This window comes from Budorcas taxicolor, chromosome 19 (assembly GCF_023091745.1).
Source record: "Budorcas taxicolor isolate Tak-1 chromosome 19, Takin1.1, whole genome shotgun sequence".
Classification (NCBI taxonomy): Eukaryota; Metazoa; Chordata; class Mammalia; order Artiodactyla; family Bovidae; genus Budorcas; species Budorcas taxicolor.
In genome coordinates, this window is record NC_068928.1 from 33,054,875 (window position 1) to 33,079,048 (window position 24,174).

The window sequence follows — 24,174 nt, forward strand, 5'->3', positions numbered from 1 at the left end:
AATATTAGTTATTTTCAGAACAGCTTGATTGAGACATAATTCACATAATTTTGTAGTCCACTCATTTAAAGTGCACAATTCAATGTGGTGTGTGTTTTTTTTTTTTGGTATGTTCACAGAGTTGTGCAACTGTCATTGCAATTTTAGGACATTTTCGTCATCTCAGAAAATAAACCCCATTATGAGTCACTTCCCTCTCCCTTTCCCTCCCCACTCTTGGCAGCCTCTGATCTAGTTTGTGTCTCTGTGGATTTGCCTGCCCTGGGTATTTCAGATAATCCCCTTTGTGGGGATCATACCCTGTGTGGCTGCCTGTTAACAGGCTTCTTTTTAGGTTCATGCAGTCTGTAACATGTGATGGGACTTCACTACGTTTTGTGGTGGAATAATAGTCCAGTGTATGGCCAGACCATGCTTTGCTCATTTACTCATCTGTGAATGGACATTTGAGTCATTTCTACCCTTTTGCTACTGAACTCTGGGAGTTGGTGATGGACAGGGGGGCCTGGTGTGCTGCGATTCATGGGGTCGCAAAGAGACGGACATGACTGAGGGACTGAACTGAACTGAACTGATGGTACTGGTGTGCACATTCATGTACACGTTTTCATCTGAATGTTTTCAATTCTTTTAGGTATTTATGTTGGAGTAAGATTGCTGGGTAAAGGTAATTCTGTATTTACATTTTTGAGGAACTAACTGCCAAACTGTTTTACACAAATCCACCAGTGCCTGAGGGGTCCAATTTCTTTGTATCCTGGCCTGCATTTAGTATTTCCCTTTTTATTTTTTTAAAAAATGGTCAACTTAGGGAGTGTGAAGTAGTGTCTCACAGTGGTTTTGACTTTCATTCCTGTAATAACTAATAATGTTGAAAATCTTCTCCTGTGCTTATTGGCCACTTGTGTATCTTCTTTGGAGAAATGTCTATACAAGTCCTTTGACCATCTGAAAAATTAGGCTGTTTGTCTTTTTGTTGTTGCTTATAGAAGTTCTTTCTATATTATTTTATATGTTATATATACTATTTGTCGTTGTTGTTTAGTCCTTCAGTCGTGTCCAACTCTTTTGTGATCCTATGCACTGTAGCGTGGGATTTCCCAGGCAAGAATACTGGAGTGGGCTGCTATTTCCTTTTCCAGGGGATCTTCCTGACCCAGGGATGGAACCCACGCCCCTTGTTTCACCTGTATTGGCAGGCGGATTTTTTTTTACTGCTGAGCCACCAGGGAAGCCCATATATACTATATAATATATAAGGATATATTATATTTGTCTGTATTGATCTCTGGATATTAATCCTTTTTCAGATATATGCTTTGCAAATGTTTTCTCTCATTGTGTGAGTTGTCTTTTCATTTTCTTGATGGCATGCATCAAGCAAAAAAGGTTTTAATTTGGTCTGTTTTTCCTTTTGCTAGTGGTTGATACTTTTGGTGTCATATCTAAGAAGGTTCTGCCTAACCCAAACTCATGAAGATTTACTCCTATATTTTCTTGCAAGTGTTTGATAGTTTTAGCTCTTCTTATTTGGGTCTATTTGAGCTAATTTTTGTGTTTAGTGGAGGGGAAGGGAAGCTTGTTCTCTGGTATGTGGGTATCCATTTGCAGAAGAGACTATATTGCCTCAGTGAATTGTCTTGGCAGCACTGTTGAAAATCAACTGACTATATATGTGAGGGTGACAGTATTATTAAAAAAGGAAAAAAGAAGAAAAAGAAAACCTGAAAAAGAGTAAACCCTATAAATCCTTCTAATACAGAAACTGGCTAGTTAAGCTATGGGGCTTCCAAAGTGGCTCAGCGGTAAAGAATCTGCCTGCGAATGCAGGCAGACCCAGGTTCGACCCCTGGGTCGGGAAGATCCCCTGGAAGAGCAAATGGCAACCCACTCCAGTATTCCTGTTTGGAGAATTCCATGGACAGAGAAGCCTGGTGGGCTATAGCTCAGGGGGTGTCAAAGAGTTGGAGATGACTGAGTGACTGAGCATGCAGACCAGGCCTGTCTCACCATGACAGTTTTGCCAGAGGACCACCACACCATCTTACGTTGCAACACACACAGGCAGCTGCAGTGTTTCTTGTCCTGAGGGCTCTCATCCCCCAGATGACTAAGACTTTTTTCTTGGAACTTGGTGTGGTAGGGAAATAATCTGAAAGGCTGACCCGGTAACCTTTCTTCTGGACGCAGACTTCGTCTGTAAGGCTTGAGTGGGAGAGAGTTAGTTGCCTCTCATCCAGTTTTTGGTTCCTAGTGCAATTACTGCAGATGCTATAGACTGAACATTTGTGTCCCCTAAAAATCCGTATGTTGAAACCCATTTCCCCAATGTGATGGTATTTGGAGGTGGGGCCTGTGGTAGGTAGTGAGGTCACGAGGGCAGAATCCTCCTGAATGGGACTAGTGTCCTTAGAATAGAAACCCTAGAGCACTCCCTTGGTCCTGCCACCACGTGAGGACACAGCAAGAAGGGAGCAGTCCGTGAAGTAGGAGACATGGCCCCACCAGACTCCTCATCTGCTGACACTGTGATTTTGGACTTCTCAGCCTCCAGAACCGTGTGACACAATTCTGTTATGAGCCACCCAGTCTGCAGTGTTTTTGTTCTAGCTGCCCAGATGGACTATGACAGTGGAGGTAAGGGTGAGCTGGCTAAACTCAGTTTGGTTCCTAAAGGATCTACTTCTTAGTTTTTTAATATCCCTATTCAGGGCTTCCTTGGTGGCTCAGTGGTAAAGAATCTGCCTGTTGATACAGGAGACATGGTTCCCTGATCTGGGAAGATCCCATCTGCTGCAGAGCAGCAAAGCCTGCGCACCACAACTACTGAGCCTGTTCTCTAGAGCCTGAGGACTACTGAGCCCTCACGCCCTGGAGCCCGTGCTCCTCAACAAGAGAAGCCGCTGCAGTGAGCAGCATGCAGAAGCACCGCGACCTGAGAGTAGCCCCCACTCGCCGCAACTAGGGAAAAGCCTGTGTAGCAGCGAAGACCCAGCCCAGCCAAAAATAAATAAGTAAATAATTATATACATTAAAAAAGATCCCATGTGCATGCTGCAACTAAGACCCGGTGCAGCCAAATAAATAAATAAGAATAAAAATGTTAATTTGTTAATTTAAAAAATCCCTACTCTGCTTCCTGAGGAAAGGACCAAAGTGTGTGACAAGGGACATAGTCTGCCATGGGTGTCATGAAATGTAGAAGTGCTCGGTAAAATGAAAGTGAAAGTGAAGCCGCTCAGTCGTATCCGACTCTTTGCAACCCCATGGACTGTAGCCTATCAGGCTCGTCCGTCCATGGGATTTTCCAGGCAAGAGGGCTGGAGTGGATTGCCATTTCTTTCTCCAGGGGATCTTCCTGAGCCAGGAATCAAACCTGGGTCTCCGGCATTGCAGGCAGACGCTTTACCGTCTGAGCCACTAGGGAAGCCCTCAGTAAAATGGTAAGCACTTAAATCAGCTACATTGCTGAGTTGAGCACATGACCCTCCGTTTATAGAACAACCACATATAAACACGTTCTGCTCTGCCCAAGAAGATCTAGGAGCTTTAGGAAAAGTCACCATCTCATCCAGTCGTTGCAAATATGACGAGAGAAGCCCAGAGAGAGGGCATTATTTGCCAAAGGTCACACAGCCTTACAAGCTGAAGCCAAATTTCATGACTCCTGGAAGAGAGCTCTTCCATTACACTGTACTTCCCTCTTTTTCTTTTCTCTGGTCTTGATTTTCCTCAGATTCACCCTTTCTTCAACTGCCAGCAGGAATCTGTATAAGTTGAAACATGGACTTCCACTTATAGTCCTAGCAACATCCCCATTTCACTCTCTTCCCTCAAACTCCATAGCAAACGACAGCAAAAGAAATAATTTACAGAGCAGCAACTTTGATGAAGCAAGTAAAACACCATATCAGAAAGTCACAGGACATGGAATATACCCGCCTGGTGAGATGCCCCAGAGAGGGGGTGCACAGCTGGCCAGCAGTGCTCTACCTTGGCACTTCCAACAGGATTTGGAAGTGCCTCAGAATCAAGCCTCACCTTCCCAGAAACAATATACTGTAAAATAAATTCAGTGAAACTGTCGGTTTACAACTGATGTATGCTCATTATTAAAACTAAGGAAAATACAGAAGAGTATACGAAGTATATTCTGCTTTTTAAACTCAATATTCTATCAGGAACATCTTCCTAGATTATGAACTATGCATGGAAAACTTTGAATTGTGTGGGACTGCCCAGGCGGTCCAGTGATTAAGACTGCATACTTCTGATGCAAGGGACTTGGGTTCGATCCCTGGTTAGGGAATTAAGACCCTACATGCCGTGGGCAGCTAAGCCCAAGTGCTGCAACTACTGCAACAAAAGATCCCAAATGATGTAAGGAGTATCCCGAGGCAGCCAAATGAATAAATATTAAAAAGAAACTTTATTTATTCAATTTTTTTAATATTAAAAAGAAACTTTTAAATTGTGGCTTAATGTTCTGGACCATGGCTATATAATTAATCACCTACTGCTACGTTAGGTTGCTATCAGTTTTTTTTTGCTGTAATGAATATCACAACACACAGTCACCTTGGTTCCTATTTTTGTGGTTTACTTACAGCCTCTTTCAAGGAGCAGAATCAGCCACAAATACCTGCCTTGTTGAGGCCAGCCTCCCTGGTCCCACTCTTCTTCTAAACTGACACCTGACTTGACGACCCAGCCTCCCTCCAGCTCCCAGAATAACTTGCCTTTGAAGTAGCATGGGAGCAGCCTTCCATGTTGGCAAAGTCGCTCTGTATCAGCTCGGTCCACTGCAGTCTCCTCCCATGGCTCCTTTTCTAGGAAACGTCGCTGTCCTTTGTGGCCTCTGGGAGGACGGAAGCCCTGCCCTGCTCTTGCCAACTGGGACTGGAACGCTGCCCTCTCACTGTACCGAGTCACTTCTTTGTGTCTTTGGAGAAAAGGCCCTGCAAGGAGCTTCGTTTTATCTCTTTACAGTAAGAGGACACTTGGTCACGTTCACTTTGGCACTTGGCATATAGTCTGTTTTGGTTTCTGGAAGGGGCTGGCTTTTACAGGGTCTCAAGAGGAGAGGGGGTTAGTTACCAGTGGGACCCCAGCAGCCCCAGACTCTCTGCTTTGGGGCTGATTTGTGTGCATTTGTGTGCACTGATTTGTGTGCATTTATTGGAAAACACAGAGACTTCTGGAACTGGTAGTGGGCCAGGCTCATTTATGTTGCCTAGTGGGTACTGGATTCTATTTCCTTGTTCAACTCAAATCAGTCTGTTAAGGTCTTGGGCTTGTTAATGCCAGGATGATGTTGAGACGAGCACTGGGAGAAAAGATGCTGAAACCTTAGGATGGTGGAGCCAAACAGACAGAGTGGGAAAATCAAGATGTAGAAAAATACTCCCAAACCTCACTTAGGACTTCCAAAAGGCTAAAAATAACCATGCAAGTCAGGGATCAAGGCTGTTTTCTTTAAAAAAAAGTGAAAACAGTTTTACTGAAGTCTCAGGAATTGGTTTGCTATTCACCATTTCTGGGTCAATGAAAAAAAAAATCGAGGAAAGGGGGTTGGAGACCACACACTTACGAGCTGCCACAGGAAGGAACCTTCTGGTATGAGCCAAGTAGCCTGTTTATTCAACAAACATGCATTGAGCAACTATGTATTAAGTGTTAGGACACTGGTTGGGGATACAGGAATAAAAGATACAGAGGGGCTTATGGAGTAAAAAAAATGTATATGTTGTGATATGATGGGACAATGACAATGTAGCCAAAGTGCCCAAGAAAATCTGGGCACATCATGGATGTTGCAGAGTCGAAGGTAATCTTGAGCTGGGATTTTAAGGATGAATAGGAATTTGCTAGAGAGCTAGGATGTGGGGAGCTGGGAGGGGAGGAAGCAGGCAGAGGAGGGCTGGGCACGTGCATGAGTGTGGATGCAGAAGAAAGCTTGGTGTGTTTGCAGCCTGACTTGCATATGAGAACAGACTGGGGTGCTGGGAATTCTCTGCTTTTGTGGTGGGAATAGATGTGATGTGGGTACAGCAGGTATGGGATGCTAGGAGCAGGGATCAGACCACAATCACCTCCAAGACCCCAAAAGTTTCTCCCAACAGTTGGTTGTTGGGCCCTGATGCGTTTTTATGGGCCTGGTTATGACTGGAAGGTCTACTTTGTTTTATTTCATTACAATCAGTGTGTGTGTGTGTGTGTGTGTGTGTGTGTGAGTCGCTCAATCATGTCCAACTCTCCAGTCCCATGGGCTGTAGCCCACCAGGCTTCTCTGTCCATGAGGATTCTCCAAGCAAGAATACTGGAGTGGGTTGCCATGCCCTCCTCCAGGGGATATTCTCGATGCAGAGATCGAACCTGGGTCTCCTGCGTTGCAGGCAGATTCTTTCCCATGTGAGCCACCAGGGAAGCGCCCCTTAAACCCCTCCCCATTTCCAGCCTAAGCCCTTTGGAGCAGCGTATCTGACCCTCTGTCCACTGGTCCTTCAGAATGAGGCCCTGACTTCTCAGGGCCACAGTGTTTATAAAAAGGCTTAAAAATCATTACTATCTTTTCAAGGAACTCTATTCTATGCTTCAGACTTACCAAAATGTATACAGAATTGTTTCTAATTTAGCCTTCACTTGTATGGATAGAAGCTGAGTACAGAGGGAAGAATTTTTATTAGTCACGTAGAAGTAGTCTTTAAAAATATATAATCATTTTATTGCACTTCACGACAGGACTGAGTGACTTCACTTTCACTTTTCACTTTCATGCAGTGAAGGAAATGGCAACCCACACCAGTGTTCTTGCCTGGAGAATCCTAGAGGCAGGGGAGCCTGGTGGGCTGATGTCTATGGGGTCGCACAGAGTCGGACACGACGGAAGCGACTTAGCAGCAGCAGCATTGTGCTTCGAAGATACTGCATTTTAAATGAACTGAAGGGCTGTGGACCTATGACAGCAAGTCTACTACTGGCGCCATCTTTCCAACAACATTTGCTTATTTTGTATCTGTGTGACATTTTAGTAATTCTTGCAATATTTCAAACTTTTTCATTATTATTATCATATTAGTTATGGTGATATGTGATCCGTGATCTTTGATGTTATTGTTACAACTGGCTGAAGGTGCAGATGATATCTACTTTTCAATTAAGTAGAATGTTACGTATGTTATGTTTTTTTTTAGATATAATGCTATTGCATACTTAATAGACTACGGTATAGTGTTGACGTTACTTTTATATGCACTGGGAAACCAAAAATTTCCTATTGACTTGCTTTAATGCGGTGGTCTGGGCCTGAACTTGCAGTATCTCTGAAGTCTGTTTGTCTCTTAAAAAGTAATACAGGCTTCCTTAAAAAAACAAAACAAAAGCAAAATAAAACTGTACAGAATTCTGTGAAATTAAGAAGTGCTAGTGTTCTTGCCTGGAAAATCACATGGACGGAGAAGCCTGGTAGGCTGCAGTCCATGGGGTCGCTAAGACGGCTAAGCTACTTCACTTTCACTTTTCACTTTCATGCATTGGAGAAGGAAATGGCAACCCACCCCAGTGTTCGTGCCTGGAGAATCCCAGGGATGGGGGAGCCTGGTGGGCTGCCGTCTATGGGGTGGCACAGAGTCGGAAACGACTGAAGCAACTTAGCAGCAGCAGCAGTGTTCTTCCCTGGCCCAACTAAAGAGCAGTGGCTACCGACAAGTCTGGTGTGTGTTCTTTTAGAATATACATACAGAAATGTGTGTTTACTTTTTGTTTTGAAATGTAAATGAAACAATTCTATGGACTCCAGCACAAAAGCAACAAAAGAATACTCAGTCTGTAGGCTGCATTTCCCAGTCACATTCAGTTCCCAAGTGTCCGGGAGAGAGTCTCTAAGCCCTTTTCTAGGCCTGAACCTCAGCACGTGCACAACCACCATTTGTGCAAACACAGCAGTGGTGCCTATCAGGCCAACACCCATTATCCAGTTCCTGGACCTTGTTCTTTTTCTTCAGCCTCTAGGATGGTGCCTTGCCCATTCCAGGAGCTTTAATCTGTATCTGTTAATAACATTCATTTAAACATCACATGGTCCTTTAAATTAGCAGAACCTACAAGTATTAAGGAACTGGGTAAGGTTACCAAGAGTATCCACTTAGTTGTCTAATGACTCAGATGCCTTCTCTTTAAAATGGAACTGTTTTCTCTCTTTAAGGTGTTGGCTAAGGGGTTTACTTAGGTGAGCTCCTCTGGCTAAATGCCTCCTTGGAATCAAGCCATGAAGTTCAGAGCAATGGAAGAAAGCACTGACAGTACACAACCTCAGATGTTCTCTTAAGCATGTTGGTCATTCACTTACCCTAACAAAGTGGTGACCTACTTCCCTGCAGAAAGTCAGGAATCAATTCCGTCTTCCTTTCTATTTCCGAATCCTAGCACTGTCATTTATTAAACGTCTGACCTCAGAGGAGTCTCTTAAGCTTCAGTTTCTTTGTGTGAAACTAAAAAAGGATCATAAAAAAATCTGTCTTTGTACAGTCAGTTGAAGAATTGAACGAGGTGACCTTTGTGCGATTGTGAGTCAGGCTTGGAGGAGTCAGGGCGCAGTGACCAGATGGCCTTGGCTGCAAGGCTTGCTCTGCTAGGGTCAGCTGGATGACCCCGGGCAGATGACTAAACCTCTCACTAGTCCTCTGTTTCTCATCTATAACCTGGGGAAATAATTGGATTATTTTCAAGATCATGTGTTTAGCAAGGTCCTTGGCACTGATAGTGAATTGAATGTTACCATGATTATTCTGAATGTGGGCCTTTTGTGAAACTTTCCTTTCTCTTCGTCCCCTTCATCCTTCCCTTTGACTCGTCTAAATAACCCAGAGCAAGATTCCAGAGCTCTGCGTTGCTCGGTTAGGAAACTAGAGGCTGAAAGACTGAAAACTGCATGCTGCCAGTTCTCCGCAAATCCAAGGGTTGAAGCCTTAATCCCCAATATGACTGTATTTGGAAATGAGGTCTTTAGGAGGTCATTAAGGTTAAGTGAGGGGCTTCCTAGATGGTGATAGTGGTAAAGAACCCGCATGCCAATGCAGGAGACGTAAGAGACTTGTGTTCAGTCCCTGGCTTGGGAAGATCCTCTGGAGGAGGGCATGGCAATCCACTCCAGTATTCTTGCTTGGAGAATCCCCATGGACAGAGGAGCCTGGTGGGCTATGTTATGGTCCATAGGGTCGCAGAGTCAGACACAACTGAAGTGACCTTAGCACGGACGTGTACAAGGTTAAATGAGGTCATAATGTTGAGCCCTAAACCTATAGGGGAGAAGGAAATGGCAACCCACTCCAGTACTCTTGCTTGGAAAATCCCATGGACGGAGGAGCCTGGTAGGCTACAGTCCATGGGGTCACTAAGAGTCGGACATAACAGAGCGACTTTACTTTCACTTTTCACTTTCATGCATTGGAGAAGGAAATGGCAATCCACTCCAGTGTTCTTGCCTGGAGAATCCCAAGGATAGAGGAGCCAGGTGGTCTGCTGTCTATGGGGTCGCACAGGGTCGGACACAACTGAAGCGACTTAGTGGCAGCAGCAGCAGCAACCCTATAGGACTGGTGGCCTTGTAAGAAGATGAAGAGAGAAACTTCCCTCTCCCCACTGCTTGTGAGCAGATAGGGAGAAGATGGCCATCTGCATGCCAAGAAGGAAACCCTCTCCAGAAATCAACCCTGCTGCAGCTTGATTTTATACTTTCAACCTCCAGGATTGTGAGAGAAAAATGCATTTCTGTTGTTTAAACTGCCCAGACTCTGGTATTTTGCCATGGTGGCCTGAGCAGACTAAGACACCTGGCTTCCTTGAATCTTCAAACTAGCTGTGGAATTATTTATTTTTAAAACATTTAAGACTCCTCTTACAAGTAGCATCTTACAAGTAGGGGATGTTGCTGAAGCTGCATGATCTTTTGGATATATAAAAAGTATAATAAATTAAGTCAGATTCTTAATTTCTTATCAAAAGGACATATGTGCCAACAAGAAAAGGTTCAATGGCCAAAGAGGAGATGATTGCAGTATCAAAGAGCATAATGAGTTAAACTGAAAAACTGAACACGAAAGTTCCTGCCTGCTGCTGCTGCTGCTGCTGCTAAGTCGCTTCAGTCGTGTCCGACTCTGTGCGACCCCATAGACGGCAGCCCACCAGGCTCCCCGGTCCCTGGGATTCTCCAGGCAAGAACACTGGAGTGGGTTGCCATTTCCTTCTCCAATGCATGAAAGTGAAAAGTGAAAGTGAAGTCACTCAGTCGTGTCTGACTCTTAGTGACCCCATGGACTGCAGCCTACCAGGCTCCTCCATCCTTGGGATTTTCCAGGCAAGAGTACTGGAGTGGGGTGCCATTGCCTTCTCCAAAGTTCCTGCCTGCCCCATCCGACAAACCAATAAATAACTGGTTACTGGTGCAGGTACATAGGGGATCAACTCCTATTCTGAAAATGGCGACAAAAGGGAAAGAAGCATCTTAGCCTGTCTTTTGGAGTCAAACTATATATATCAGGGTAACTAAATAGCCCCAGTTGATAAAGTTCTGCTTTATAGAAGAATTATAGCTAGTATATTTGGAACTCAGGAGATATTTAGAGACTCACCATTTTGCAATCTCTACTTAACTAATGATTACTAATCATGAAAGCACTACATGAAAGGTTGATGTGGGTCTTTACAATGAAAAGGATTGGCCGTTACCACGTAAACGCACCAGCTGATTGTAGGATCACTGAAAGTAAGACAGTACACGTCTCCTAAAATGATTCTGCTCCCTGAAAGTTAGTGCCCATTTCCAGTTTGCAAAAAAACAGAGGATAAAACCACCACTGAGGCAATATCACGCGGAAGCAGACAGACAAGTCTTTCTACATGACGACTGCCTCAGTTTTTTCAACAATCAGTGACATTGGGAGGGGGAAGGGATATGAAGCATATCAACCAGCTATAGTGTGTACACTTTGTTTATACCCTGATTTGAACAAACCTACTGTGAAAAAACACTTTTGAGCTACTCAGAGCAGCTCAAAATGGACTGGGTGTTTGACAAACCAAGGAATTGCCATTACTATCAATTTTGTTTGATGGGTTGCTAATGATGTTGTGGCTGCATGAAAAAAGTCTATCTTCTTAAGAGATCTATCCTTAAGTACATATGGTAGAATAACCTGATGGCTGGGTTTTCTTTAAAATACTTCATACATGGGAGGAAAAAATTGGGAGACTGGGATTGACATATACACACTGTTATATAAAAATACATAAGGCCCTACTGTTTAGCACAGGGCACTCTGCTCTGTACTCTGTAATGGCCTATATAGGAAAAGAATCTGAAAAAACAGTGGATATGTGTATATGTATAACAGATTCATTTTGCCATGCAGCAGAAGCTAACTACAACATTGTAAATCAACTATACTCCAATAAAAAGAAAAAACACAGCTCAGTTATAACTGCAAAATAACCCCTAAAACTTCACACACACACGATATATTATATGGGGATAGATGCACGCATAGCAAAGGCTTGGTAATTACCGGCCTTAGGCAACAGGCTCGTGAGGGCTCATAATACTGTTCTCTACACTTCTGACATATTTTATATTTTTTTTTAAAGATTAAAAAAGTAGCTATCTTAAGACAAAATCTGAACAGAAGTTGAAAAAATTCATTTGTGTTACACTGCCACTTGAAAACAAATGTGAAACTATATTCGGGCAGCTTCTCAAATAGGAATGTTCTTACCCACCCACATGAGTTTTTTTGTGTCTTTTGAGTGTATCACGGTGTATTTATTGCCACTGAATTTCCACATTGTTAAAAGATAAATTTACCTGTTTTCAATAATCATTACGTTGGAGGGGGGAATCCCCAGAACATCACAGCTCTGCAAGAGTTCCTTCTTACGGATCTCCCCTTGATTGTAGTAATTTCCTGAGGATAACAAATACATGGTCGTCGATTTCTTTATCAGTGGAGATCTGCTGTCCACTCATTCTCATCTTGTTCCCTAAAGGATTTAAACTATCTGAAAATGTTGTGGCTGTGATAAAAAGTTGGAGAAACACAACACTAGGGTTACTGTCAGACACACCTATGAAGCACAAGCTTTATAATCACCATTGAATTCCTCTCCATCTCGGTCTACCCATGTCTGTCTGTCTGCCGGCCTGTTTCAGCCGCATGCTACAGGCTTTGGTACTGGCTCTGCAGTTAGCAGATTTAGGACTGACTCTTCTGTAACCACTCAGAACAAGTAGGGTATCCAGACACACTATTCTTTTGGGCCTCTCTATTATTTAATCTTATTTTTTAAATTGAAGTATAACTGATTTACAGTGTTGTGCTGTACAGCAAAGTGACTCAGTTATACACATATAATAGACATTCTCTTTTTTATATTCTTTTCCAACACGGTTTATCACAGGATACTGAATACAGTTCCCTCTGCTATACAGTAGGACCTTGCTGTTTATCCATCCTGCATGTAATAGTTTACCTCGAGTAAATCCCCAAACTCCTAGTCCTTCCACCCCCCAACTCCCTCCTCCTTGGCAACCACAAGTCTGTTCTCTATGTCTGTATGTTTCTGTTACAGATAGATTCATTTGTGCCATATTTCAGATTCCTCATATAAGTAATTTCATGTGGTATTTGTCTTTCTTTGATTTACTTCATTTAGTATGATAATCTCTAGGTCCAGCCATGATGCTGTAACTAGCATTTTTCATTCTTTCCTATGGGTAACTTCCATTGTATGTATTTCCCACATTGTCTTTATCCAGTCCTCTGTGGGCCATTCAGGTTGTTGCCACGTCCTGGCTATTGTGAATAATGCTGCTATGACCATAGGTGTGCATGTTCAGTTCAGCTGCTCAGGTGTGTCTGACTTTGCGACCCCATGGACTGCAAACGCCAGGCTTCCCTGTCCATCACCAACTCCCGGAGCTTACTCAAACTCATGTCCATCGAGTCAGTGATGCCATTCAACCGTCTCATCCTCTGTCATCCCCTTCTCTTCCTGCCTTCAATCTTTCTTAGCATGTATCTTTTTGAATTAGTGTTGTCTGGGTATATGTCATTAGGGCCCCTTTAAATTGATAGTCTTCAAATATCTGTTAAACACTTAAAAAGGCTGCCAGTCCTGAGTATTTTAGGAAAATATCCTCCTTTGGAATTTGGTAACCAGCTATTCCAGCATGCCTCTGGGGATCTGGATCACATCAGCACCCTAAATAGCTCATGAATTCTTTATTTTCCCGACACATACACTATACTTCCCAGTAACAGTTCTGGTAAGTAACTGCTCTGTATCCTTAGAAATAACTTACAGTGACATTTTGGTACCACTACATGCTAGTAAAGTAATGCTCAAAATTCTCCAAGCCAGACTTCAGCAATACGTGAACCGTGAACTCCCTGATGTTCAAGCTGGTTTTAGAAAAGGCAGAGGAACCAGAGATCAAATTGCCAACATCCGCTGAATCATGGAAAAAGCAGGAGAGTTCCAGAAAAACATCTATTTCTGCTTTATTGACTATGCCAAAGCCTTTGACTGTGTGGATCACAATAAACTGTGGAAAATTCTGAAAGAGATGGGAATACCAGACCACCTAACCTGCCTCTTGAGAAATCTGTATGCAGGTCAGGAAGCAATAGTTAGAACTGGACATGGAACAACAGACTGGTTCCAAATAGGAAAAGGAGTACGTCAAGGCTGTATATTGTCACCCTGCTTATTTAACTTATATGCAGAGTACATCATGAGGAACGCTGGACTGGAAGAAACACAAGCTGGAATCAAGATTGCCGGGAGAAATATCAATAATCTCAGATATGCAGATGACACCATCCTTATGGCAGAAAGTGAAGAGGAGCTAAAAAGCCTCTTGATGAAAGTGAAAGAGAAGAGTGAAAAAGTTGGCTTAAAGCTCAACATTCAGAAAACGAAGATCATGGCAGCTGGTCCCATCACTTCATGGGAAATAGATGGGGAAACAGTAGAAAGAGTGTCAGACTTTATTTTTTTGGGCTCCAAAATCACTGCACATGGTGACTGCAGCCATGAAATTAAAAGACGCTTACTCCTTGGAAGAAAAGTTATGACCAACCTAGATAGTATATTCAAAAGCAGAGACATTACTTTGCCGACTAAGGTCTGTCTAGTCAAGGCTATGGTTTTTCCTGTGGTCATGTATGGAGGTGAGAGTTGGACTGTGAAGAAGGCTGAGTGCCGAAGAATTGATGCGTTTGAACTGTGGTGTTGGAGAAGACTCTTGAGAGTCCCTTGGACTGCAAGGAGAGCCAACCAGTCCATTCTGAAGGAGATCAACCCTGGGATTTCTTTGGAAGGAATGATGCTAAAGCTGAAGCTCCAGTACTTTGGCCACCTCATGCGAAGAGTTGACTCATTGGAAAAGAGTCTGATGCTGGGAGGGATTGGGGGCAGAAGAAGGGGACGACTGAGGATGAGATGGCTGGATGGCATCATGGACTCGATGGACATGAGTCTGAGTGAACTCCGGGAGTTGGTGGTAGACAGGGAGGCCTGGCGTGCTGCGATTCATGGGGTCGCAAAGAGTCGGACATGACTGAGCGACTGAACTGAACTGAAATTGCATTTTGGGCTTTCCTGGTGGCTCAGTGGTAAAGAACACACCTGCCAGTATAGGAAATGCAGGTTCGATTCCTGAGTCTGGAAGACACCCTGGAGAAGGGAATACCCACTCCAGTATTCTTGTCTGTGGAATCCCATGAACCAAGGAGTCTGGTGGGATACAGTCCATGGGATCACAGACTCAGACTCGACTGAGTAGCTAAGCACACAAACTGTACTTGTGAGCAGTTGTCTGGCTGCTGCACCCCTCAATCCAACTCTCCAGCAGATAATTGAGTATGTGCTTTGTGCTAGTTAACTTTCCTGAGCCATTGGTTTCTCCAGCTGTGAAGTGGAGACATGGCCTTCTCCTGAGGCTTTTCTGAAGATTATGTGATAATACACATCCACCTGGTTTGGTTCTTAGAGTTAATCTCCCTTTTACTTGACGTTTTATCTTAACGTTCCCCCTTTTCCTCTCCTTTCCCTCTGAATTACAATCTACCGTTATCATCCAGATCAAATGCCAATCCCTCTGGGAAGCCTTCTGCTATTTTCTTTTTTTAACTGGAGGATAATTGCTTTACAATATTGCATTGGTTTCTGCCATACATCAATGTGAATCAGCCACAGGTATGCCTTCTGCTGTTTTTCCTTGGCAAGTAATCATTTCCAGTGTTCTGTTCAGAAGGATGAGCTCTCCTCTGGGATCTGATGATTAAGTCCTAAATGTCTTTGACCTTAAAAGCCTCAGTCTCAGTGAGTGAAGAGCGGCTCTCCTTCCTGTCCCAGAAAACTCAGAAACTCCCAAGTGAAACCTTTCCATTGCTGCAGGGGTTCCTCTAGGGCGAGTTTTGAACTCTTTGAACCCAGATAGGAGATAGTCACTATGTTGTATCTGACAGAAGGACTAACCCCCAAGAGACTCCAGACAACAATTTCATTTTGTACTGTACTCATCACAAATTTTTGAGTCAGACAGAAATTGTCAACTTTGTGACAGTCATCATATTTTAGGTTCCCCTCTTCTATTTTGTCTCAAGGTTACCAATCTTTGGTACTAAGAGCCTAACGTACACTAGTGATGCAGTTCCTGATGTCTGACGCCGAACACATTAGACTCTGATTATCGGTCAGAAACTGCTTGGAGAGCTGGTTTTATTGCTTTGTGTTTGAACATATGTGAGGAACATAGAAGGGGTTAGGGAGCTGAAGTCAGAGAGCATTTGAGGCGTTTTCACTAGGTCTGGTAAACACGTAGGCACTTTGGTGGAGTAAGTGGCTGTGACCCTCCAGAACAGTGCACCCTGTCAGTAGACAGTAGGGTGTCACAAGTCATATCCAGGTTCAAGGAGAGAAACAGGCTCCACTTCCTGATTGGGAGAACCAGTCTTTCCCTCCAAACTGTCCTCCATATGCCACTGGAACAAACTTTCTAAAATACAGAACTGTCTGTGCTAATTCTCCACCAAATGTACTTTACAACACCATACTATCTACTGTGGCTTTCTCCCATTTGTATATGAATAGATATCTCAGTGGTTGGGCTTCCCAGATGGCGCTAGTGGTAAAGGATCCCCCTGCCTATGAGGGAGACACAAGAGACATTGTTGGGAAGATCCCCTGGAGGAGGAGGACATGGCAACCCACTCCAGTATTCTTGCGTGAATTGCATGGAAAGAGGAGCCTGGGGGGGCTACAGTCCTTGTGGCCTCAAGGAGTCAGATGCAACTTGAGCACAAAAACACACAAACCTCAGTGGTTACATAAACTGAAGAAATGCTGGACTAAACTAAATTAAATAGGATTTTTTATAGCAAGACTTCACCAAGATGTGGACGGTCTAACAAGGAATATACAGCTTTAAAGCAGGGGGTTGGGGATAGCATATCTGATTAAGTTCCCTAAACTTGTTGGGTCATGTTATTAACTTTTTTAAATAGCAGCTCGATGAACTGGTATTTCTTGGAACATACACTGGGAATCAAATGAGTTACTCCTTAACTGTCACAGCAACAAGATGTGTGAGGCAGATTAGATGTAATGGCTGAGAACTGGAAAGACCCACAGGGTTCTGGTTCCTCCATATCCTAGCTCTTAACTTTGGTTAAGTTACTTTTTTGTGATTTAGATTCCATAGTTAAAGAAAAGGTGTGTGGGGGGAACAAATTATATACATGTGTACCATTTTGTGTATTTAACGCTTATCATAGGATTGCTGAGAGGATTATATGAGCCACTAATAAGATACAATTTTTCCCCTGCTTCTCTCTACCCCTCAGAACTGGAGATGTAGTTAGAATGAAGCATTCAAATGAGTCCCAGACTTACTTATGTTTTTACTATTTCTCTGAATGACTGCCCTGAATGACTTGCCCTATTTCCTGTGAACCTAAGTCCTATTTTAAAAGACCAGCTCGAAAGAAAAGCTTTTCAAAGTTTCCTTAATCTGACTCTGTGAACAGAAAATTCATGCTTTTCCCCATTTTGGGTCCACCGTATTTTCTCTGTCATGCAGTTACAGCTTTCATTATGTTGTATAGCAAGTTATTAACTTCCTGCTTTTCAAGTTAGAATAAATCAGGAAGGTGGCTAAGGTTTAATCCATACATTTTTTCAATGAGTTGGGGATTTTAAAAGTAATTTTAAAAATTACAAAGAAAGTTAGATTCAGAGGAAACAATGAAAGACAACAATACAGATACTAATATATCAGTATGTGTCAAGAGTCTGGTAGGTCTTATATTTTTGAAAAATTTTTGATTTCTGGCCTCAACCTACTAGAAAACAAGAAGAAATTTAGTAAAGAATCCCCTGTACCTATAATACTTTGTAAATAAAATTCAACCATCTCAAAATAAATTTTGCTTAATTTGATTTCCATAGTTGATAAAAACATAAAATTAAAAGCGAAAAAAAAGAGACCATTACTTGCATCTATTTGCAATTAATATCTTTAATAGAACAAACTGAGAAAAGTGCTTAGATTGAAATTCTCATTATATATGAAAAATGGTTTAATCTTACTGCCAATAAAAAATTTTTTTGAGGGGGAAAAAATGTTAATCAAAGCAAGAAGTATACATAAAGAGGTTATTTGTAATAGAGGTAAACTGCGGGGGGGGGGGGGGGGAACTTCTAAATATACATACAATAATAAGGAACCAGAGATCAAATTGCCAACATCCGTTGGATCATCGAAAAAGCAAGAGTTCCAGAAAAACATCTACTTCTGCTTTATTGACTATGCCAAAGCCTTTGACTGTGTGGATCACAACAAACTGGAAAATTCTTAAAGAGATGCGAATACCAGACCACCTGACCTGCCTCCTGAGGAACCGGTATGCCTGTCAAGAAGCAACAGTTAGAACTGGACATGGAACAACAGACTCGTTCCAAATCGGCAAAGGAGCACATCAAGGCTGTATATTGTCACCCTGCTTATTTAACTTATATGCAGAGTACATCATGTGAAATGCCAGGCTGGATGAAGCACAAGCTGGGGTCAAGATTGTCAGGAGAAATGTCAATAACCTCAGATATGCCTATGACACCACCCTTATGGCAGAAAGCGAAGAACTAAAAAGCCTCTTGAAAGAGGAGAGTGAAAAAATTGGCTTATAGCTCAACATTCAGAAAAATAAGATCATGGCACCCATCACTTCATGGCAAATAGATGAGAAACACTGGAAACAGTTGACAGACTTTATTTTCCTGGGCTCCAAAATCACTGCAGATGGTGACTGCAGCCATGAAATTAGAAGACGCTTGCTCCTTGGAAGAAAAGCTATGACCAACCTAGACAGTATATTAAAAAGCAGAGACGTTACTTTGCCAACAAAGGTCTGTCTAGTCAAAGCTATGGTGTTTCCAGTAGTCATGTATGGATGTGAGAGTTGGACCATAAAGAAAGCTGAGCACTGAAGAATTGATGCTTTTGAACTGTGGTGTTAGTGTTGGAGAAAACTCTTGAGTCCCTTGGACTGCAAAGAGATCAAACCAGTCAATCCTAAAGAAAATCAGTCCTGAATATTCATTGGAAGGACTGATGCTGAAGCTGAAACTCCAATACTTTGACCACCTGATGTGAAGAACCGACTCACTAGAAAAGACCCTGATAAAGGCTGGAGAAAGGGGATGAGATGGTTGGATGGCATCACTGACTCGATGGACGTGAGTTTGAGTAAGCTCCAGGAGTTGGTGATGGACAGGGAAGCCTGGTGTGCTGCAGTCCATGGGGTCGCAAAGAGTTGGACACGACTGAGTGACTAAACTGAATTGAAGGGATGACTAACTAAAAGGCTTCCCTGGTGGCTCAATGCTGGAGACTCAGGCTTTATCCCTGGGTTGGGAAGATCCCCTGGAGAAGGAAATGGCAACCCACTCCAGTATTCTTGCTTGGGAAATCCCATGGACTGAGGAGCCTGGCGGGATACAGTCCATGGGGTTGCAAAAGAGTTGGTCACGACTTAGCGACTAAACAACAACAAACTAAATTAAGGTTTATCCCTATGAAACTATTTAAAAGGCTATATACCTAGTTCTAATTAATATGGATAAATGTTTAAATTACAAGTTTCAGAAGGATGTGTTCATTACCTAACTCATTTTCAGTTTTATTCCCAGGGCAGAGTATACATCCTAGCAGACCAACTTTTTTAATGGAAAAAAAAATTTTTTTTTTAGTCAAGACTTAAAGATAAGTTTTAGGCTCACAGCGAACTTGAAGGTAAGATACAGAGAGTTCCCATAGACTCCCTGCCCCACACGTCCACAGCCTCCTCGTTATCAGCATCTCCCACTGGATGGTACATTTGTTACAACTGGTGAACCTCCACTGACACCATCATCACCCGAAGTCCACACTTTCCATTAGGTTCACTCCTGGTCTTGTACAGTCTGTGGGTTTGGAGAAACATATGACAACCCACTCCAGTATTCTTGCCTGGAAGATCCCATGGACTGAGGAGCCTGTCAGGCCACAGTCCCTGGGGTTGCAAAGAGTCAGACATGACTTAGTGAATGAGCATGCATATAATGACATGTAGCCATCATTGTAGTATCAGAGTATTTTCACTGCCCTAAGAATCCTCTGTGCTCTGTCTATACATCCTTTCTCCCATCCCAGCCCGATCCCCACTTTTTACTGTCTCCATAGTTTTGCCTTTTCTTGATTGTCAGGTAGGTGGAGTCAAACAGTACAAAGCCTTTTCAGATTGGCATCTTTCATTTAGTAATATGCATGTAAGATTCCTTCATGACTTGACAGCTCATGTCTTTTTAGCTCTAATATTCCACTGTCTGAATGGATCACAGTTTTATCCACACACCCACTGAAGGACATCTTGTTGGTTTCATGTTTTGGCAATTACAAATAAAGCTGCCTTAAACATCTGGGTGTAGGTTTTTGGGTGAACATGTTTTCACTTTCTTTGGATAAATATCAAGGAGGGTTATTGCTGATAAGTGTATGTTTAGGTTTGTAAGAGATTACCAAACTAACTTCCTTACAAAGTGACTGCACCATTTTGTGTTTCCATCAACAGTAAATGAGAATTCCTTTGCTCCACATCCTCACCAGCATTTGGTGATGTTAGTGTTCTGGATTTTGGCCATTTATTATTATTTAATCTTTTGGCCGTGCTGTTTGGCATGTGGGACCTGAGCTCCTTGACCAGAGACGCAACCAGCACCCCCTACATTGGCAGCCTGTAGTCTTAACCATTGGACTTCCAGGGAAGTTCCCTGCCTATTTTAATAGTGATTAGTACACAAAAGTTTTTAATAAATATTTAAGAAATTAATGACAAAGTAATATTCTGTGACAAATCGTATAAAACATGCTTATTGAGAAAAATCTGTATAGAAAAAGAACTGGTATGAAACACAACGAAATGGGGAAACAGCTCATTGCCCATGTTACAACCAGCTTTATTGAGGCATGGTTTTTACATACCATCCATTTCACCCACTGTATATGTAGAGTTTAGTTATTTCATTTATACAGCTGTGCAATTATCACCATAATCCAGCATAATGGTCAATTTCTGTTTTCTCATCGCATCTCTTCTGTACGGTAAAGGAGGATTTATTCTTTGAAAGGTCCCTTCAGTGAAAGCTGGGTGGAGTGGAACGCTAAAACGATCTGTAAGATTACTTTCTAGTCTAATGGGCTCTCCCCTCGGTTTGACATGTACATGTTTCTAGCACAGAATGAAGAGTTGAGCAGTCAGGACACGGCCTAGATTCTGTTTGGTCGTTATTCTTGGCCCTCTTGTGAATGAAAAGGTTCCACAGAATACCGATTACAGCCACAGTTCCCAGCACAGATGTAGGTATTTATCGGAAGCAAATGCTCCCCAATCGCGGTAGCGGGGAGCCTGGTTCACACGCGGCCCACGTGCCCCCACCCCGGGAAGCCGACCCGGGCTGGGATCACGGATTCTCGTCCCAGGGAAGGGTCCTTCAGTGTACTCATTCGCCTGGCGCCTACGACAGAAACCTCTTCGGTAAGAAGCTGACTGAAACAGGCCGGCGCCTGAATTATCTCCGCCGCCCCGAGTCCCCGCGCCCCGCCTACAGCCTCCTACCTGCGGAGAAGCAGAGCAGGAACAACTGGTGCCGCAGGCGGGCCAAGCCTAGAATAGTGGGAGCAAAGAACATGGCTTCATCGTCGGGGTGCGCCGTCACCAGAAGTGTCCGGCTTCCGCCTCCGGGCAGGCCAGCCTGCTCCGGCCTCGTCACTCGCTGCCAGGAGCCCCAAACCCAGAGGACGCCCCATACCAGGACAGCCGCCGCCAGACACAGAAGCGGCGCCGCCACTTCCATGCCCCAGGAGAAGAAACTGCGCCTGCGCAGACCGGGAGGCTGCCGCCGGGCCGACTCCGGCGGGAAAACCGAGCTCGCGGAAACCCGGTTCCGAGTGTAAGTCCGTCCCGCCGGCCTCTCCAACGGCCGGAGGCTTTAAGCGTCGGGCTGTGTGCTCGGACACGGACGCCTCACAGGCTCTCTTCACCGGCTCTTGCTACTTTACGCGGCCTTTACGAGCTCTCGTGCCCGTTCGGCTTTAGGGCTGAGCGACCCCCTTGCCGTCCACACAGTACTTAAAGGGAAGCGTCTGAAAAGAACCCCCAACCTCTTGAGTGCGAATTCTCTTCACGTCACCTTTTTATCACTCCTTTCTTAAAACCCGGGCTTTCTCGTAACTATCCGGGTGGACACCGACTGTGTTTCTCCTCCCTAATTGTGGGGTGTGGAGTGGCGGCTTTTCTAAAGGAACAGTATGCGGTGGCGAGGCCCGTCCGGTCAGTTCCTTGGGAGCGTGAGGCCGAGAGCGTACTTGGCGGGCGCGGGGGCCCAGGATCCTCGGAGGGAGGGCTGGCATCACGGGCGGGTCGGCCGCGCGCGGTGTTTCAGGGAGGCCCGCTGTGAACGTAGCCCGAGCCCGGGAAGCACCGGGCTGGTGGCCGCGCGACCCCGGCAGCCCGGGCTCGAAGGTCCGCGTCTTTCCCTCTCCCACGCCCGCGGGGAGGCCCGGGCGCGATGGCTCCGCGCTGGGGCCGCCGCCGTCGCCGGACCGAGGCGGGATGCCAGGGGGTCGGACACTGGCAACCCGGGAAGCTCGGCCAGCGGAGGGAGTCGGCCTGCCAGCCTCCGGAAGGAGGAGGAGCCGGCGCCGGAGCCGCCTCAGCCGCGGTCGCCGGGCCGGGGGGGAGGAGAGGGGTTGAGTCAAGATGGCGGCCGAGGTGGCGAAGCAGCAGCGGCGGCGACGGCGGCGGCGGCTGGAGTGAGCGCCCGGCTCGCCGCGCCGACCAGGGCCCGGGCAGGGCCGCGCGCGGGGCTGAGTCCTGCCCCTCAGGCCCAGGGCCACGCCGGCCGCCGCGCTCCGCCCGCTCCCGGTGAGTAGGCCTGGCGCCCGCAGCCCGGCCTCCGGGCCGCCGCTCGCTCAGGGCCGCCGAGGGCTTCGGGGGCGCCCGCCGCCGGGGCGCCTTCCCGGCCGGCGAGAGGCGTCACGGGACCGGCGTCTCGGGACGCGCCCAGCCACGGGCTTCTTGCCCTCAGCGGTTGGGAGCGGGGCCGGGCGAGTGGGGGAGGCTGCTGGAGTTTGGAGGAAGAATGGGCCGGGGCGCCCGGGGTGTCCTGCGGGGAGGGGGCTGCAGGGCCCGAGGCGGCGCGGGCCGGGGCGGCGGGTGGGGCCGGCGCAGGTGGCGGCCTGCGCTCCCTCCGGGGCGGAGTTGGTGGCCGCCCGCGAGTGTGCAAGGGGTCAGGGCGGGTGACAGCGGTGGACAAGTGCGTGAAGAGCAAACTAGTTCACCTTTGCGACCAAGCCGCTTGGGGTGTAATGGCGAAGGGAGGACGGGGGAGACGGCGAAGATGGGAACCCGGTACCTTCTGGCTTTTATCGTGGCTGTTTAACGTAGATTCTCTTTTGGGGGGAAGAGAGATTAGAGAAACTATCATTGAGAAGTCAGTCTTAGTGGCGAGGGGACAGAATTCTTCAAATTAACCGGATTAGGGGTATAGTCGTATATTAAAGGTGTGAGTGGGCATAAGTGATATTTAGTAAAAGTATTTGCTCATAAAGTGTCAGTTTTCTTTTCACCGACGTTGCGGGCTCCAGTCCCGCTTCTACAGAGTTAACCTTGGTGTGGCGGTGTGGGTAATTCTAATCTTTGGGATTAGTATTTTCACCTGCATCAGATTTGCTTCCCTAATTAGATCCTAATTGTATTGAAATTTACATTCCTTGCGTGCACCCTGGTGAGGCAGTGATGGGAGGCAGAACGTTGCGTAAAGAGCAACAGGCCAGGGATTTTAAAGTGCCTGCAAATCATTCATTCGTTCAGCGTGTCTTGATCAATAGCTGCTGCTGATGCGTCACACGTGAGTCTCCCTTGGATAGCTGAAGAGTTGATGGCATTATTTAATATTTAATAGTTTTTGAAAATGTGATGTATCCTTAAAGATAATTATTGGCAGAACCAATGTGCCTGGTCTCAGGAGCAGACCAATTTTAGAATATTATTTAGACATGGGTAAAAATTACGGAAGAAATCTTATTTATTTCACAAGTTGTTGCAGAAAGAAGTTTTTATTTGCTCATTCTGTTAAATTCCAGTGGAAGTTATTTATTTTAATATTTATAGTACACAGTTGCTTTGCTGTGCTTTAAGCACACCTGTTAATGGAAATCAAGGTTAACACACATGTATATGAATAATATGCACATACATAAGGATATGATTACTTGCAATACGAAAATACTCTTCCCTTTTACAAAAGGCTTGCAATATGTTGAACTCCTCCCTCAGAGAAAATATAATACAAAGAGTCCTGATTGGTCTTTAGCCATGTGTCATTTTGGAATAGGATCAACCTTTCTCTGCTTCAGTTTTCTCATCTATGCTAGGAGGAAAATATCCGCTCTCCTAGGTTGCTATTGTGAGCCTAGGAGAGTTATTGGTTGTGACATTGCTTTACACAGATCAAAAGGTTATATTTCTGTGTGAGAGTAACAGCTTCCTCTTCATTTTTGAAATGCTTTATCTGCGCATC

General features: G+C 44.8%; 2 protein-coding genes across 15 annotated transcripts in view; one reads left to right on the plus strand and one right to left on the minus strand.

Annotated features, from left to right (window-relative positions):
- PIGL (phosphatidylinositol glycan anchor biosynthesis class L) overlaps positions 1 to 22,261 on the minus strand; it is a 52,606-nt gene extending 30,345 nt beyond the window's left edge. For all 3 annotated transcript variants that reach the window (XR_008201068.1, XM_052658725.1, XM_052658724.1), the window contains exons 1-2: positions 21,210 to 22,261; positions 11,858 to 11,957 (exon numbers count right to left, since the gene is read on the minus strand). Coding sequence is in view for 2 of the 3 variants with exons in the window: in XM_052658725.1 (XP_052514685.1) it covers positions 11,858 to 11,957; positions 21,210 to 21,447 (338 nt within the window). In the remaining variant the exon portion in view is untranslated. The remainder of the gene's footprint in view (positions 1 to 11,857; positions 11,958 to 21,209) is intronic.
- Positions 22,262 to 22,435: 174 nt separating this feature from the next.
- The window catches only part of NCOR1 (nuclear receptor corepressor 1), a 113,618-nt gene continuing 111,879 nt past the window's right edge, over positions 22,436 to 24,174 (plus strand). For all 12 annotated transcript variants that reach the window (XM_052658700.1, XM_052658709.1, XM_052658704.1 and 9 more), the window contains exon 1: positions 22,436 to 22,517. The gene's annotated coding sequence lies outside the window, so the exon portion shown is untranslated. The remainder of the gene's footprint in view (positions 22,518 to 24,174) is intronic.